The 15,554-nt window shown below is 41.7% G+C and overlaps 1 protein-coding gene across 1 annotated transcript in view; it reads left to right on the top strand.

The window, feature by feature from the left end:
* The window catches only part of LOC143923723 (uncharacterized), an 80,842-nt gene that overhangs the window by 38,079 nt on the left and 27,209 nt on the right, over positions 1 to 15,554 (top strand). Inside the window, exons 10-13 of the mRNA XM_077447535.1 lie at positions 2,240 to 2,533; positions 6,438 to 6,773; positions 8,377 to 8,673; positions 14,184 to 14,537. Coding sequence (XP_077303661.1) covers positions 2,240 to 2,533; positions 6,438 to 6,773; positions 8,377 to 8,673; positions 14,184 to 14,537 — 1,281 coding nt within the window. The remainder of the gene's footprint in view (positions 1 to 2,239; positions 2,534 to 6,437; positions 6,774 to 8,376; positions 8,674 to 14,183; positions 14,538 to 15,554) is intronic.

Consider the following 15,554-nt stretch of genomic DNA (forward strand, 5'->3'; position numbering starts at 1 on the left):
ATTCTTAACAAGCAGCAAATGAACTTTAAACCTGTCCCCACTAACCTCTGTAGGTGCAGGCACTGTTCAGCAAACCATCCTCAAAGTTTACAGCAGAGACACATGCACAGCTACCCTGCTCAGAAGTGACCCAGAATCTCATCTTTTCCAAATACCCCTTCTTAGCAGTGACCCAGCTGCTGAGCTCACCATGCTTCCTCCTCCCGGCAGTGATTTTGTAGCTTAGCTCACACTGCTCCCCTCGTCCAACAGCTATTCAGCTGCTCAGCTCTTCCTGCCCCCCTTCTCAGCAAAGACTCATCACCTCAGTTCACCCTTATGCCACGTACACACGATCAGAATTTCGTCCAGCAAAAGACAGATGAGAGCTTTTCAACGGAAAATGTGACCGTGTGTATGCTCCATCGGAATTTAGCTGGCCGAATTCCCGCCAGCAAAAATTTGAGAGCATGTTCTCAATTTTTAAGACGGAAAAACTTTCTATTTGAAATTCCGATCTTGCGTATGCAATTCTGACACGCAAAAACTCACGTATGCTCAGATTCAACTACAAGATGGAAGCTATTGGCTACTGGGTATTGAACTTCCTTTTTCTAGTCCCGTCGTACATGTTGTACGTCACCGCCTTTTTGACGGTCGGAATTTGGTGTGACCGTGTGTATGCAAGACAACATGAGCGAAATCCTGTCGGAATTCCGTCGGGAAAACCATCAGAACTTTTTCTGACCAAAGTTTCCGATCGTGTGTACGCGGCATCAGCTCCCTCCCTTTCTAGCAGTTACTCATAAACTTAGCTCACCCGGTCTTTACCTCCCAGCAGTGACTTGTTAGCTCAGCTCCCACTGCTGCTCTTACCAGCAGTGACTTGGCAACACAGCTCACCATTATCCTACTCCTAGCAATGACTCAGCTGCTCAATTCTCCCTTGCTACCTTTACCAGCATTAGGTACCTTGCAGACGGGACGAACTACGCCAAGTGCATCCCACTGCTTAACAAAGGATCTGTCCACTGATCCCCGCTGAGTAGGAGGATGATAGGTCCATGTGTTTTTTTTTTTTAGCCTAGTTTTGTCTGGGCTCTTTTCATTTTTTTTATTTTTTTCTTGTAAATATTTATTTTACTTATTTTTTTATAAAAAATAAAAATGTTATTTGAGGATAGTGATTATATGAAGCCATTTATTATCAAATAGTTGTTTGGCTCCTTTAAATTATAATGAAAACAGAAATCATCCAAATGGCCCTGATCAAAAGTTTCCATCCCCTGGAATGTTTGGCTTTGGTAAAGACACAGAAGGTGGCACACACAAGTTAAAATGGCAATTAAAGGTTCATTTCCCACACTGGTGGCTTTTTAAATTGCAATCAGTGTCTGTGTATAAATAGTCAACGAGTTTGTTAGCGCTCACGTGGATGCACTGAGCAGGCTAGATACTGAGCCATGGAGAGCAGAAAGGAATCTTTAAAAGGCCTGTGTAACAAGGTAATGGAAAAAGATGGAAAAGAATATAAAAAGAATATAAAAATATATCCAAAGCCTTGAATATGCCTATCAGTACTGCTCAATCATTTATTACGAAGTGGAAAATTCAGGGATATCAGGGATCTCTTGATAGAAACATTGTAACCACAACTGCCAGAAGAATTGTTCGCGATACAAAGGAAAATCCACAGGTAACCTCAGGAGAAATACAGGCTGCTCTGGAAAACAACAGTGTGGTCGTTTCAAGGAGCACAATACAACAATACTTGAACAAAAATGGGCTGCATGGTTGAGTTGCCAGAAAGAAGCCTTTACTGTGCCAATGCCACATAAAAACCCGGTTACAATATGCCCAACAACACCTTGACATGCCTCAGCAGGCTTTTTTGTGGCATTCTTCTGTGTGTGTGTCATCTTCCAGTCTAGGGTATGTAAACTTTTGATCAGAGCCATTTGGGTGATTTGTGTTATCAATATGATTTAAAAAGGAGCTAAACAACTATGTGATAGTAAATAGCTTCACATGATCACTATCCTTAAATAAAAAAATTTTTTTGGCATGATCAGTCATATTTTCAATATCAATTCCAAAATGTCATGATTTCTGCCAGGGTGTGCAAACTTGTGAGCACAACTGTATACACAGACAGATATTATTATTATTAACATTTTTTATAAAGTATCATCATATTAAACAGCTGTTAGATATAACATTTTATTATTTGCTATCTTTAAACTCTCTCATCTTCTTCTAGTTGTCCCCCAGGAGAATAATGTGAAGTTCACCATTTCTGGACCAGACCAAGTAATGTGTTCTCTGTGTTTAGTGAAGTTTTACCCCCAAACTATTTTCATTACATGGACCCAAGGAGAAGGAAAAAAAGAAACTTTGAGCTCAACCAAGAAAATAATTCAGACCAATGATGAGAAAACCTTTGATGCTATAAGTGAGTGTGTCGTTCCCCTGCAATATTTCAAGTCCTCGGTGCATGTGACTTGGACACACGAGTCCCTGAAGGAGCCTGGAACTCGAGACCTCCATATGACAGGTAATACAACCTAAAGACCGGTTGTAATAGAATTGTTCTACAAAATATCAATGTTTACACCTTTAACCACCTCCTGTCTGCCATATTGTCAAATTACGGGCTCTCTCGTTCTGGAGACAATGTCAAATTATGTGGTCCCACTCTCGTCGCAGTTGCTCGCCCGCAGTGCGGGTGATCGGTGGTTTGCTCTGTCCCTGGGACGCGGTGCAACACCAATCTCGGTAAAGAGCCTATGATGAAGCTCTTTACCCATGTGATCAGCTGTGTCCAATCACAGCTGATCATATGTAAACAACGAAATATCGGTTATTTTCATTTCCTCACAGGGGAGACAGTACAGATAATCAGGGCACTGATTATCAGTGCAGCCCCAACAGTGCCCAGCAGTGATGCCAATCAGTGCTGCCAGTCAGTGCCCATCAGTGAACAAGAAAAAACAGAAAAAGAAGGTGCTTGGTATATTTTATTTATGTTAACCTATATTGAAACACTCCGCCCTTCAGGGGGTGAACTGCAATAAAACCTCCAGAAAATCATACTTGATAGACTTAGCAATACTTTCACATGAGTAGTTCCATCAGTGCTGCCCATAAGTGCCACCTATCAGTGCCCATAGGTGCTGTCTATCAGTGCCCATACGTGCCGCCTATCAGAGCCATGTATTAGTCCCATCAGTGCCATCTATCAGTGCCACTTATGCAGCGTACACATGTAGCCAACTATCCGGCGGACTTAGTCTGCCGGACTTCCCGCCGGACTGTCCGCCGGACTTTCCAAGCAGGCCAATTGCCCACACACGGCACTTTTTCAGCAGACTAATACGGCGTAATAAGTCCGCCGGACTATCCGCCGTACCTTTGAAATGAACGGACTCGCCCACACACGCGGAGGAAAGTCCGCTCATTTTGAGCGCGTCTCCAGGTAGCCGGGGCCAGCGAAGGAGGCGTCGCTGGCCCCGTCACCTGGTATGGACTTAAAGGGGAACCCCAACGCCCAAAAAAATCGGCGTGGGGGTCCCCCCCAGGTCCACATCAGACCCTTGTCCGAGCACGCTACACGACCGGCCAGGAAAGGGGGGGACGAGCGAGCAGCCCCCCTCCTGAGCCGTACCAGGCCGCGTGCCCTTAACATGGGGGGGTGCCTTGGGGAAGGGGGGCCGCACCTTGTCCCCATGTTGATGAGGACAAAGGCCTCTTCCCGACAACCCTGGCCGTTGGTTGTTGGGGTCTGCGGGCGGGGGGCTTATCGGAATACCGGCCCCCCACCCTATGTGAATTAGTATGGGGTACAATGTACCCCTACCCATTCACCTGTAAATAAAAGTTAAAAAAAACACAACACACAAGGGTTAAAATAGCTCCGGGGGTCTTCTGTCCGTCTTCTTTGGGGGTCTTCTCGCCGGACTCCTCCGCTATCTTCTGCTAGCTCTTTTGCTAGCGTAGGAGCCCGGCTTTCTTCTTCGCCTCCGCCGGCGCCCTCTTCTTCCGACTTCGGGGGTCTTATCCCCCTCTTCGGTTCTTCTTGCCGGGCCACGACCGGTCTACTGTCGCCGTCGCCGCCGCTGCCGCCGTCTTCTGTTCTTCTCTTCTTCTCTTCAGATGTTGCCTCGTCGCTCTCTCTGCTCACAATGACTGGGGACACGGTGCGCGGTGACTTATATAAGGACATCACCCCGCCCAGTATGATGTCACAGTCCCTTCAGGTCTGGTATGGATATTAAGGGGAACCCCACGCAACCTGGCAGGCCGCAGGAAAAGAGGGGGGACAAGAGAGCGCCCCCCCGAACCGTACCAGGCCACATGTCCTCAACATTGGGAGGATGCTTTGGGGGTCTGTGACCCCCTCAGAGCACCATGTCCCCATGTTGATGAGGACAAGGGCCTCATCCCCACAACCCTGGCCGGTGGTTGTGGGGGTCTGTGGGTGGGGGGGCTTATCAGAATCTGGAAGCCCCCTTTAACAAGGGGACTCCCAGATCCTGCCCCCCCCATTTGAAATGGTAAGGGGGTACAAAAGTACCCCTACCATTTCACAAAGAAAGTGTAAAAAATTGTTAAATAAGACAAACAGACTTTTGAAAAATTCCTTTATTAAAAATAAAAAAGTAAAAAAAAGATTCCAGCGGTGGTAATCCACTCTTGCTATCCAGCAATGGATGATCATCTCTCCGGGGTCCCGTGATGGCTGATCTGATCCAGCGACGGGTGATTTTCAGTGTGGGTCCTGCCAGGTTGCGTGCTCGGATAAAGGGTCTGGCATGGATTTTTAGGGGGACCCCCACGTCAATTTTTTTTATTTGACGCGGGGTTCCCCTTAACCTCCCTGGCGGTATGATTCAGTCTGGAATTAGGTGCTGAAAGCGGTATAATTATTTTGCATGGAAATCTGGCATTTTATTTTGTAGTCCTGTAATTCTTAGGAATAACGCTCTTAAATCTCTTCAAACCAGAGTCTAGCAGACATCCCGGGTATGATAAAGTTTATAATATAATAAAGAATAATAAAAATTATTCAATAATGTAATCAAATCCTAAAACACTGAAAAAGGGAAACGTTTTGGTTGCTATGGACAATCTCCAAATTCCAGGCAAAAAAACAGTATTTATAATATAAAAGTGCGTGCAGGGCATTGCACAGACCACTAGGGACAAAGGGGAATCGAGCGGAGGACAGCTTGATCACACAGCGCGGGGGACATCGCTGGATCCAGGGGACAAGGTAAGTAAGTCTCACTGCGTCCTCCCCTGCATCGAGCGAAGCGATCCCGAGTCTGGCTCGGGGTTACCGCTTCTATCAGTAAATTCCTAACCCGAGCCAGACTCGGGATTACTGCCAGGGAGGTTAATATCCATACCAGACCTGAAGGGTCTGGTATGGATATTTAGGGGGAACCCCACGTCAATTTGTTTTTTAATTTGACGCAGGGTTACTCTTAATATCCATACCAGACCTGAAGGGCCTGGTAATTGAATTTGGGGGAACCCCACGCTTTTTTTATTTTTTATTTTTATCAACGACTTTTAATGAGTGTCCTCTGTATTACGCGAAGCCGACAATTCATTATAGCCGCGAGTGATTTTATAAGACTGCAGATTTCCTGCAGAAATGACACTTTGTGCAGGGACAGTTCTAAGCACGGGAAACATGCTCCACTTCACAGGCATACTATAAACACCCCCCAAATACAAAATTTAAAGGAATATTACACTTTTATTGTTTCACTTTAATCATTATTAAAATCACTTCTCCTGAAAAAACTGACATTTTTAAAACTTTTTTTGCATTGATCCATGTCCCCTGGGGCAGGACCCGGGTCCCCAAACACTTTTTAGGACTGTAACTTGCATATTAGCCTTTAAAATTAGCACTTTAGATTTTGAATGTCCGAGTCCCATAGACTTTAATAGGGTTCTAAAGTTCACACGAAGTTTAGGTCTGTTCGTAGGTTCTGGTGCGAACCGAACCGTGTTCGGCTCATCCTTAATGTTGAGTTATTTTGAGGGGACAGAAAATTTACACTGTTATACATGCTGTACACTGGCTACTTTACATTGTAGCAAAGTGTCATTTCTTCAGTGTTGTCACATGAAAAGACAGAATAAAATATTTACAAAAATGGGAGGGGTGTAGTCACTTTTGTGAGATACTCTAACTACATTTCTGAACTTATTTGTTTTGGTTTCTCTGTATGTATGGATTGCATGGGTTGTTACCAACATTTATAGCCCTGTAGCTTGTTAACATTCAGAAGAATGGATGGACAGACAGATGGATGGATTGATAGATAAGTAGATACTTAGATGGATTGGATGGATGGGTAGATAAGCTTGATAGGATGGATGGATAGACAGACAGATGGAATTATATTATAGATAGTGTTTAATACTTGTAATTTGATTTGCAGATTTTCCCTGGTGCCCTGTGATAGAAGAAATAAAGGCACCCACATTATTTGAGAACACAAATGCCAGATTGCAGTGTAAAATTTCTAACTATTTTCCAAATGATCTCACCATTAATTGGTATAAGAATGGAACTCTGCTATCTCTCGATACACTGGGATATAAGCAAGATATTACCGAGGCTCAGATACAGCCGGATAACACATTCAGCTGCATAGCAAGTCTACAGTTCAGGCCATCAGTCCAAGAAGACCAGGGGTCAGAATTCATCTGCAAAGTGGGGCATCCCAGTATGGAGAAGCTCATAGAGAGGAGCACAGGACCAATACATGTCAATGGTGAGTTTCTCATAAAGTGTCACATCAAAATAGCAGGCATTGGTTCCAGTGCCTGGGCATGGTCATCCAGTGCTCAGGATTCCCCCCTCAGCACCCCTTGTATCAATGGTGTCACTAAAATGAAAAAAATGTTCCTGAGCCGGAGGTGCTACTGAAAGAAACAGCACTAGAAAGCTCCTCACCTCCAGTAAAGACCTTCAATCCACCCACCCCACTACAAATCCCTTCTCCCATCCAGCCAGTGCAGAGTATTTGCCTCAAGGACTTGTGAAAGCTGCAACCAAATAGGTAAGCAAAGGGCAAAGCACTAGTCTCCATTATGTCATATAGACTCCCTTCTAGACATGTGCGGTTCATTTTGTTCCGAATTAAAACTTGGATGAATTTTCGTTATTCAGAAATTCGGATGTATCCGTATTTCCGAATTAGAACAGTAATGAATTTAAACGAATCCGAAATAACTAAATTCGAATTCGAAAAACTTTTTTGAATTCAAATCGTTTTCAAATTCAAAACCTTTTCGAATTCGAATAGTTTCACAATTTCCAAAGAGAAATAAACAGAATAGAAAAAAAACGAATAGAATAGAAAAAAATATTTCTATTCCTTTATTTTCTCTTCTTTTTGGAAATTGGAAAACAATTTGAATTCGCAAATTATTCCAATCTGAAAACTTTTCAAATTCAAAAAAACGTTTCAAATTCGAAAAACTATGCAAAATTGATTTGAAAATGTATCGAATCAATTCGAAAACAAATAAACAAATAAGCTAAACGAATCCCAAAAATGAATTAAATGAATGAAAAAACAAATTAAACTAAACTAATTTCTGTAAATAACGAACTGAAACAAAACTAAGTTTTTTCATTGTGCACATGTCTACTCCATCTGATCTTTTCCCTCCGACTGACTTGCCATGCCTTGTTCTGCACTGTGTCTCTGTAGGAAGGTGGCCACCTTGGTAGAGTAATTGATTTGCAACCTCAAGTTCCTGTGGAGCAAGAAGAGCAAAGAACTTTACAGTGTTGATATCACCAGTTATCACCCAAAATAAGCCCAGTTGTGGCTGGTTTTCCTTATGCCGCGTACACAGGATCGGAATTTCGGCCCACAAAAGGACGATGAGAGTTTTTCGTCGGAAAATGCACCCGTGTGTATGCTCCATCTGTCTTTTGCTGGCAGAATTCCAGTCAGCAAAAGATTGAGAGCATGCTCTCAATTTTTCAGTCGGGATAAGTTCCATATTCGAAAATGCGATTGTCTGTGGCAATTCCGACGTGCAAAATTCCTACGCATGCTCAGAAACAATTTGATGCATGCTTGGAAGCCTTGAGCTTCATTTTCTCGGCTTGTCGTAGTGTTGTAAGACGCCGCGTTCTTGACGGTTGTAATTTCAGTGAACTTTTGCGTGACTATGCGTGTATGCAAGGCAAACTTGAAAGGAATCCCGTTGGAAAAGCCGTCATATCTTTTTCCAACGAGAAATCCGATCGTGCGTACGCGGCATAAGAGTTTTTCCTGATTTAGCCATTAATTCTAAAAAATGAATTTTAGCATATCATTAGACTCATCTAAATGACATTTTTTTTTTGTTGATTTCCAGTGACCCCCACTGAAACAGAGCCAGTGAGATTAACCCTTTGTGCATCTGGGGAAGTGCTCTGCTCTTTTCGCCTTAAGGAATCCTCTCCAAAAAACATTGATTTTACGTGGAGCTTTGGTGGAGACAGCTACACAGAATGTTCATCACAGAGAACCCTTCTAGTGGATGATAACGGGGAGATGTTTGGTGTTATCAGTGAGATTAGAATTCCCTCCAATTATTTAAATTTTCCGGTACGAGTCACCTGGATGCAAGAGTCTATGGCGGGATCTCAGTACTCAGAGCTACAGACATCAGGTAAGAACATACTGTATCTATGCAATGAACAACACAGAACACAAACCTAACACAATTACATCAGGAAAGCAAGAAAAGAAGGTATTATTATATCAGAGTTGGAAGCAACAATTTTTCCAACATAAAAACTTCAAGAGGTGGCCTGGTGACTCCCTTGGGAGAACACATGGAAGACTCTGCTATCCAGCTGGAGTGTGTTATTTACAGTGTTACCAGTACTGGTTTAAAGACCCTATTTCACTGTACACAACATGCTGGAACAAGATCTGGAATCTAGAAGTGTTGCTATGGGTAGCTACAGCCTTTAACCCCCCTCTTGCCCCAGTGAAGTAATAAAATCCCTAAAATACACTGAAGTGACTAGCTATCAATAGCTAGCCATGGACTTAGCCTTAGGGTAAAGGTTAGTCCACCCACGACTGGGGGTCCCTCACATGTCCCCAGGTTTTATGGTGTGCTATATTTTTGGTGCTCAATATGGAGCCTGGTGGCATATGTGTTGCCGTTGCCCTCACAGAAAACTACAACTACAGAGTTTTGCCATGGCACTGGTAATTCCTTCCCAGGTTACCTTCGGCAGTCTGTATTATAAAACAGAAATGAAGTGCTCTGCATAATCAACTAGGATGTAAATCACTGTAATACGTTTGCTTTTCTTGGAGCTCTAAATATATTCAAGAATTAACCTAATAACTAAACTTTATCTCTAGGTATTCACTGATAATGGTAGATAAAAGTCAAGCTTGGTTGAATTCTGCTCCTCTGCAGTGTGGGAAGTTCCATCTTGCTGTGCCCATGTCTCTTCCTGGGGACATGGACACTGCCCATTGTCTGCAGCAGTTGACCATCATCTGGGTTCACAGATGGTCCTTTTATTTTCAACATTCGGTGTGGTGAGGTTACAGGGGGTGGTAACAAGACCAGTTGGGAAAACAACAAAGATCAACAGAGGGCAGCAAGAGATCACTATAGTCATAAAGGTGCCATGAAGGGTCACATGCATGTGGATTCAGGAAAATAACTGTGGGGTCTAGAAGCTTTTTTTATTTTTAGGGCTGATTACAGAGGAGTGGAAGGAGGGTTGGAAATGATCTTTACGGGAGAGAGGAGAAACCTTTATTCCCATTCCCAAATTGTGTACAACCTTGTATCAACTACTTAAAGCAGAGCTCCACCGAAAAGGTCTGCTTTAAGGCCCCCCCCACCCCCAACTCCTCTTTCAGTAATGGCACTTTTAGGGAGAGGGGTAAACGGGTAACTGATTTTGACAGGTTCACGCTCCCACTTTCATTCCGATTGCCTAGACAAGTGGAAGTTCTCTTCCCTCCCCGCAGCCTTCTGGGACAAGTGACAGGTCCAGGAAGACTGCAAAACCATTCACAATGCACAGCGTGATTCGTGCATGTGCAGTGAGCACCCAGCTGTGGAGTCGCAAGCTGTCACAGCTGGGTGCCCACAGTTCAGATGCCAGCATGGAAGACAAAAGATGAGAGGTAGAAGTTGGTGTTGCGCAAACTCTTGAAGTTTATCGCAAACTATGTACTATATTAAATGCCATGAAATGATATAAAATATGTGTACAAACTTACAGTGCCTTGAAAAAGTATTCGTACCCCTTTTAATGTTCCACATTTTGCCATGTTACACACAAAAAATCTAAATGTATATTATTGGGATTTTATGTGATAGACCAACACAAAGTGGCAAATAAGTGTAAGGAAAATATTAAATGGTTTTCAAAATATTTTTTTCAAATGAATATGTGAAAAGTGTGGCGTGCATTTGTATTCTACTTTGTATTCTACTTTGTAGAACCACCTTTTGCTGACTTACAGAGGAAAGGGGACTGAATACAAATGCACGCCACATTTTTCCCCAAAAAAAAAATTGAAAACCATTGATCATTTTCCTTCCACTTCACAATTATGTGGCACTTTGTCTTGATCTGTCACATAAAATACATTTACGTTCTTGGTTGTAACGATACAATGTGGAAAATTTCAAGGGGTGTGAATACTTTTTCAAAGCACTGTATAAACACACACATATATATATATATAAAATATACAGTACTTCACATAGTGCAGTCCATTGCAAAAAGGTAAAAAAATATAGTAAATAATCGTTTGTTCTCCAACAGTAGTGATGTACCTGATATAATCACTATTTTCCAAATAAAGTGCTGTTTTTGTTCATATATACAGCTGAATCAGTGTGTTTTCACCTCCTGTTGACACCTCTATGCTGCCAGAACTCTCACCTTAAAAGGCAATATAATAAGCCTTATGGTTGTAATATTAGGGTGGCGTTACATCATTCCTGGCTCCATTTTAGATGTTTCAAAGATATCCTGGTGATCCTTTAGTGATGGTCCATTTAAGACTCTGCTGTGTATACGGTCACTAGGCTGCCAAGCTGAACTCGTCAAATATTGCCGAAAGTATTGGACCTCCCCTCCAAATCATTGGGGGGGTGGGGTGTGTGGTTGTTTTTCAGGGGTTGGACTTGGCCCCTTAGTTCCAGTGAAGGGAACTCTTAAAGTGATTCTAAAGGCAGAAGGTTTTGTATCTTAAAGTGGATGTAAACCCAAAAAAAATTTTATTTATTTTTTGTCTGGCACAATATAGATTATGGGATTTCAGATCAGCTGTGCCGTCTTGCCACAAAGACCCCTTTCACACTGGGGCGTTTTTCAGGCGTTTTTCAGGTGCTTTAGCGTTAAAAAAAGCGCCTGTAAAGCGCTTGAAAGAAGCCTCATCTGCAGTCCCAATGTGAAAGCCTAAGTGCTTTAAGAGCCCTTTCACAATGTCAGCGCCCGAAAAACGCTCGTAAAGCGCCGATTAAACTAGCAGCGCTTTACCAGCGTTTTTCAAGCGTTATTGGGGCGCTTTTAACCCCTGCTAGTGGCCAAATAAAGGGTTAAAAGTGCCCACAAAACGCTGCTGCCAATAGCGTTTTTCAGGCGTTTTTCTGGCGTTTTACAGGCGCTTCCCATTGATTTCAATGGGAAGGGGCGCTTTATTCACCGCTCCAAAAGCGCTGCAAAGAAGCTGCTTGCAGGACTTTTTTTGACGCCCTGCCAGCGCAGCACCTTGGTGTGAAAGCACTCGGGCGTTTACATTGGGATTGCAGTTGCAGCTTCTTTCAGGCCTATTTTTTAACGCTAAAGCGCATGAAAAACGCCCCAGTATGAAAGGGATCTCGGTGTGAAAGCACTCGGGCTTTTACATTGGGATTGCAGTTGCGGCTTCTTTCAGGCGTATTTTTTAACGCTAAAGCGCATGAAAAACGCCTGAAAAACGCCCCAGTGTGAAAGGGGTCAAAGAGTTAATCCAGCTCTGAGCAATCCTCATATCTTTTTTCAGTGAAATAAAACGGACAAACTGTGAAAATTTTGTCCGTTCTCAACCTTGCTGTGAGTGACAGGTGATTTACATATCTCGTGCACTAGCCTAAGACATGCATTATTTTTTAATAATCTAATTATTGTGGATATTGGAGGAACTAAGCTTGTGTCCCAGAGGTGTACTTATAAGAGGTGGAAGATTGTTTACCAACCACCCCCCAAGCGTTATCCAGTCCATAGGGGACCTTTATTAGAGGTGAGAGGCTGGGGGAAATAAGGGGTGCACTTAAAGCACTGAAGGCTGGAAGAACGGTGTAGATTGCACTTTATTGCTCACATTGCATGATTATCATCAGCCGTCTGGACGGATTGCACATATTTTTTGAGTGGACTATTTTTGCATTTGCACTTTTCACTGGATATTTGCTATTGATTTATTTGAGTTTTGAAGATGTTTTTCTATTTGGCATGATTATATTTTGCTATATACACTATTTGCACTATTTGCATGGATTGATTGTTTGATGCAATTTAGCATATTGATATATATTTTTTTGCACTTTGATACGGATACTTCTATGCACTTTATTGTTTGGCACTGTTTGCACATTTGTATGCACTGTATTAATATTTATGTAATTTGAATTATTTATATTTTTTCAGAGAATACACATGTAGCTGTATTATAGTTAGCGCCACATAAAACACCCCCTTTATTTTTTAATTCCCACCCCCCGCTGAAGGCAGCTCTGCAAGGATTGGCTGATCCACGTCTCAGCATGATTTGGCATGTTGAAGTCAAGTGAGGACTTTCCTGTCTTTTCACTGGATGTTAGAGATCATAGCAAAAGTTCAGTGTAAGAAATACACAAGAGAAAATGCAATTTGAAAAGGGGAGTGTAGAGATGGGCGGGGAGTCTACTGACATCACGACTCCACCCACCAAGCTTCAGACAACAGACCCACCCACAGAATCTGCAGGTTTTTGGGTCTCATAACAGACAGAGGGGAGACATTTGACAGATAAGTAGACATGCAGGAGGCATGTATAGCCTTCTAGATAACCAATATTGCAGTAGTTTAGAAAGGATGAGAGGGGGTTTACATCCACTTTAATGCATTCTATGCATTAATCTAACAAACCTTCAGTGTGTCTCGGGCAGCCGAGGCACTCGTGCACATTGCTGGATTGAGATAGGGTAAGTATTAGGGGGGTTGCTGAACACTGAAGGTTTTTTTTATCTTAATGCATAGTGTACTTTTGGCAATATAGTGTTGGTGAGCGAGTTTGGGGTGGAGGAACTTTACTGACTGCACAGAGTCCTGGCTTTAACCCCATAGAACACCTATGAGGTGAATCTGAGCAGATACTGCAAGCCAGGCCTTCTCATCCAACATCAGTGTCTAACCTCACAAATGTGCTTCTGGATGAATGGTCAAACATTCCCATAGACACACTCTTAAAACTTGTGGACAGCCTTCCCAGATGAGCTGAAACTGTTATAGCTGCAATGGGTGGACCAACTCAATATTGAACCCTACGGACTAATGCCACGTGCACGCGGTCTGAATTTCGGACAACAAATGTTCGATGTGAGCTTGTTGGCGCAAATTCCGACCATGTGTAGGCTCCATCTGACATTTTTTGTTGGGAATTTCTGACAAACAAAATTTGAGATCAAATTTACGACAAAATATGTTGTCGTAAATTCCGAGCGTGTGTAGACTATTCCGGCACACAAAATTCCACGCATGCTCGGAATCAAGCAGAAGAGCCGCACTGGCTATTGAACTTCATTTTTCTCGGCTCATCGTACATGTTGTACGTCCCCGCGTTCTTGACGTTCGGAATTTTGCGACAACATTTGTGTGACCGTTTGTATGCAAGACAAGTTTGAGCCAACATCCGTCAAAATAAATCCAGGATTTTGTTGTCAGAATGTCCGACCACGTGTTTGCGGAATAAGACTGGGATTCCATTAAAGTTCATGTGTGTGTGTGATGGCAGGTGTCCCAATATTTCTGACAATATAGTGTATATTGGTAAGAGTCGGGTACTAATACTATTAATTCAGTAAAGTGCATTTAATAATTTATTTCTATTACTTGCTGACATGAGCTAATAGCCAGGTCACCTGGACGTATATGTTCTGCTTATTTCCAGATATTCCTTGGCACCCTCACGTTGAAGCACTAAACCCATCTTATCTCATTGAAGACACTGAATACGGAATACAGAACAAAATCTCTGGATATTTCCCAGATGATTTGACTGTATGCTGGTATAAGAAGAAGGCGGGTGAAAATGACTTTCATAAACTCACTATAAAAGACTACAAACGGGACATTACCAAATCCCAGGAGCAGCCAGATCACACGTACACCTGTACAGCCAGTCTGGTGTTCACCCCAAAGAAAGAAGACCACGGAGCCGACTTTATGTGCAAAATAAGTCATCCCAGTCTGGAGCAACCATTAGAGAAGACAACGGGAAAATTACCCGTAATACGTTTAAAAGGTTAGTATCTGACTTTGTGAAGAATATTAGGAACGTATAGTGTGTGTTTAATGGCAGAGGAACTTTGACTTGATACAAATGTTATTGTATATGAATATATTATTATAAATAATGACACTGATACTTATAAAATTGAAAATGCAAAATGATCTCTGAATGGCGCCCATGCCAAGCGGCCATCCTCCTGTGGTCACAGTGCAGTAAGACAGCCACCTGGCAGAGCAGAGAGTCGCTGACTGAGTTAAAATAAACATTTTGAAAGATGGTTATATACTTTCTATTCCATTATATTCTATTATTTCTTCTATTCTATTATTTGACATTCTATTATTTGACATTCTATTCTTTTCTATTCTATTCTTTTATTTTCTATTTTATTATTTTATTTTCTATTCTATGCTATTCTTTTCTATTCTATTAAAATTCCAATATATTCTGTTTGATATTTGAGTTTCAGACGGTGATTCTATTCTTTATATTCTATTCTATTCCATCCTGTTTGTTCTATTCTCTTCCTTTATTTTCTATTTTATTTTTTTCTGTTCTTTTTTTTTTATATTCTATTTTGTTCTGTAGTACTCTATTCTTTTCTATTCTGTTCTTTTATTTCTATTTATTTCTTTTATTTCTATTCTATCCCTTTATTTTCTATTCTATTTTTTGTACTCTTTTTTTTCCATTCTGTTCTGTTTTACTCTATTCTATAATTTTATTTTCTATTCTGTTCGATTCTTTTATTTTATTTTATTTTCTATTGTTATCTTTTCTATTCTATTCCTTTATTTTCTATTCTATTTTATTCTATTCGGAAATTCAAATTCTATTCAAAACCAATTCAAATTCTATTTGAATTTTGTTGTAAATTTTGTTTCGTTATTTCAGATTAGTTTAAATTTGTTATTATTGTCATTTGGAAATTCAATTCAATGAATCTCCAAATAAAGAAAAATGTGTCAGCAATTCTATTCTCTACTAAATGAACCGCACATGTCTATGTAGGACTGCATCTAGTAGCCC

Source organism: Lithobates pipiens, unplaced genomic scaffold, assembly GCF_037356315.1.
Source record: "Lithobates pipiens isolate NorthernLeopardFrog02 unplaced genomic scaffold, aLitPip1_a1.2 Scaffold_22, whole genome shotgun sequence".
NCBI classification, from domain to species: domain Eukaryota; kingdom Metazoa; phylum Chordata; class Amphibia; order Anura; family Ranidae; genus Lithobates; species Lithobates pipiens.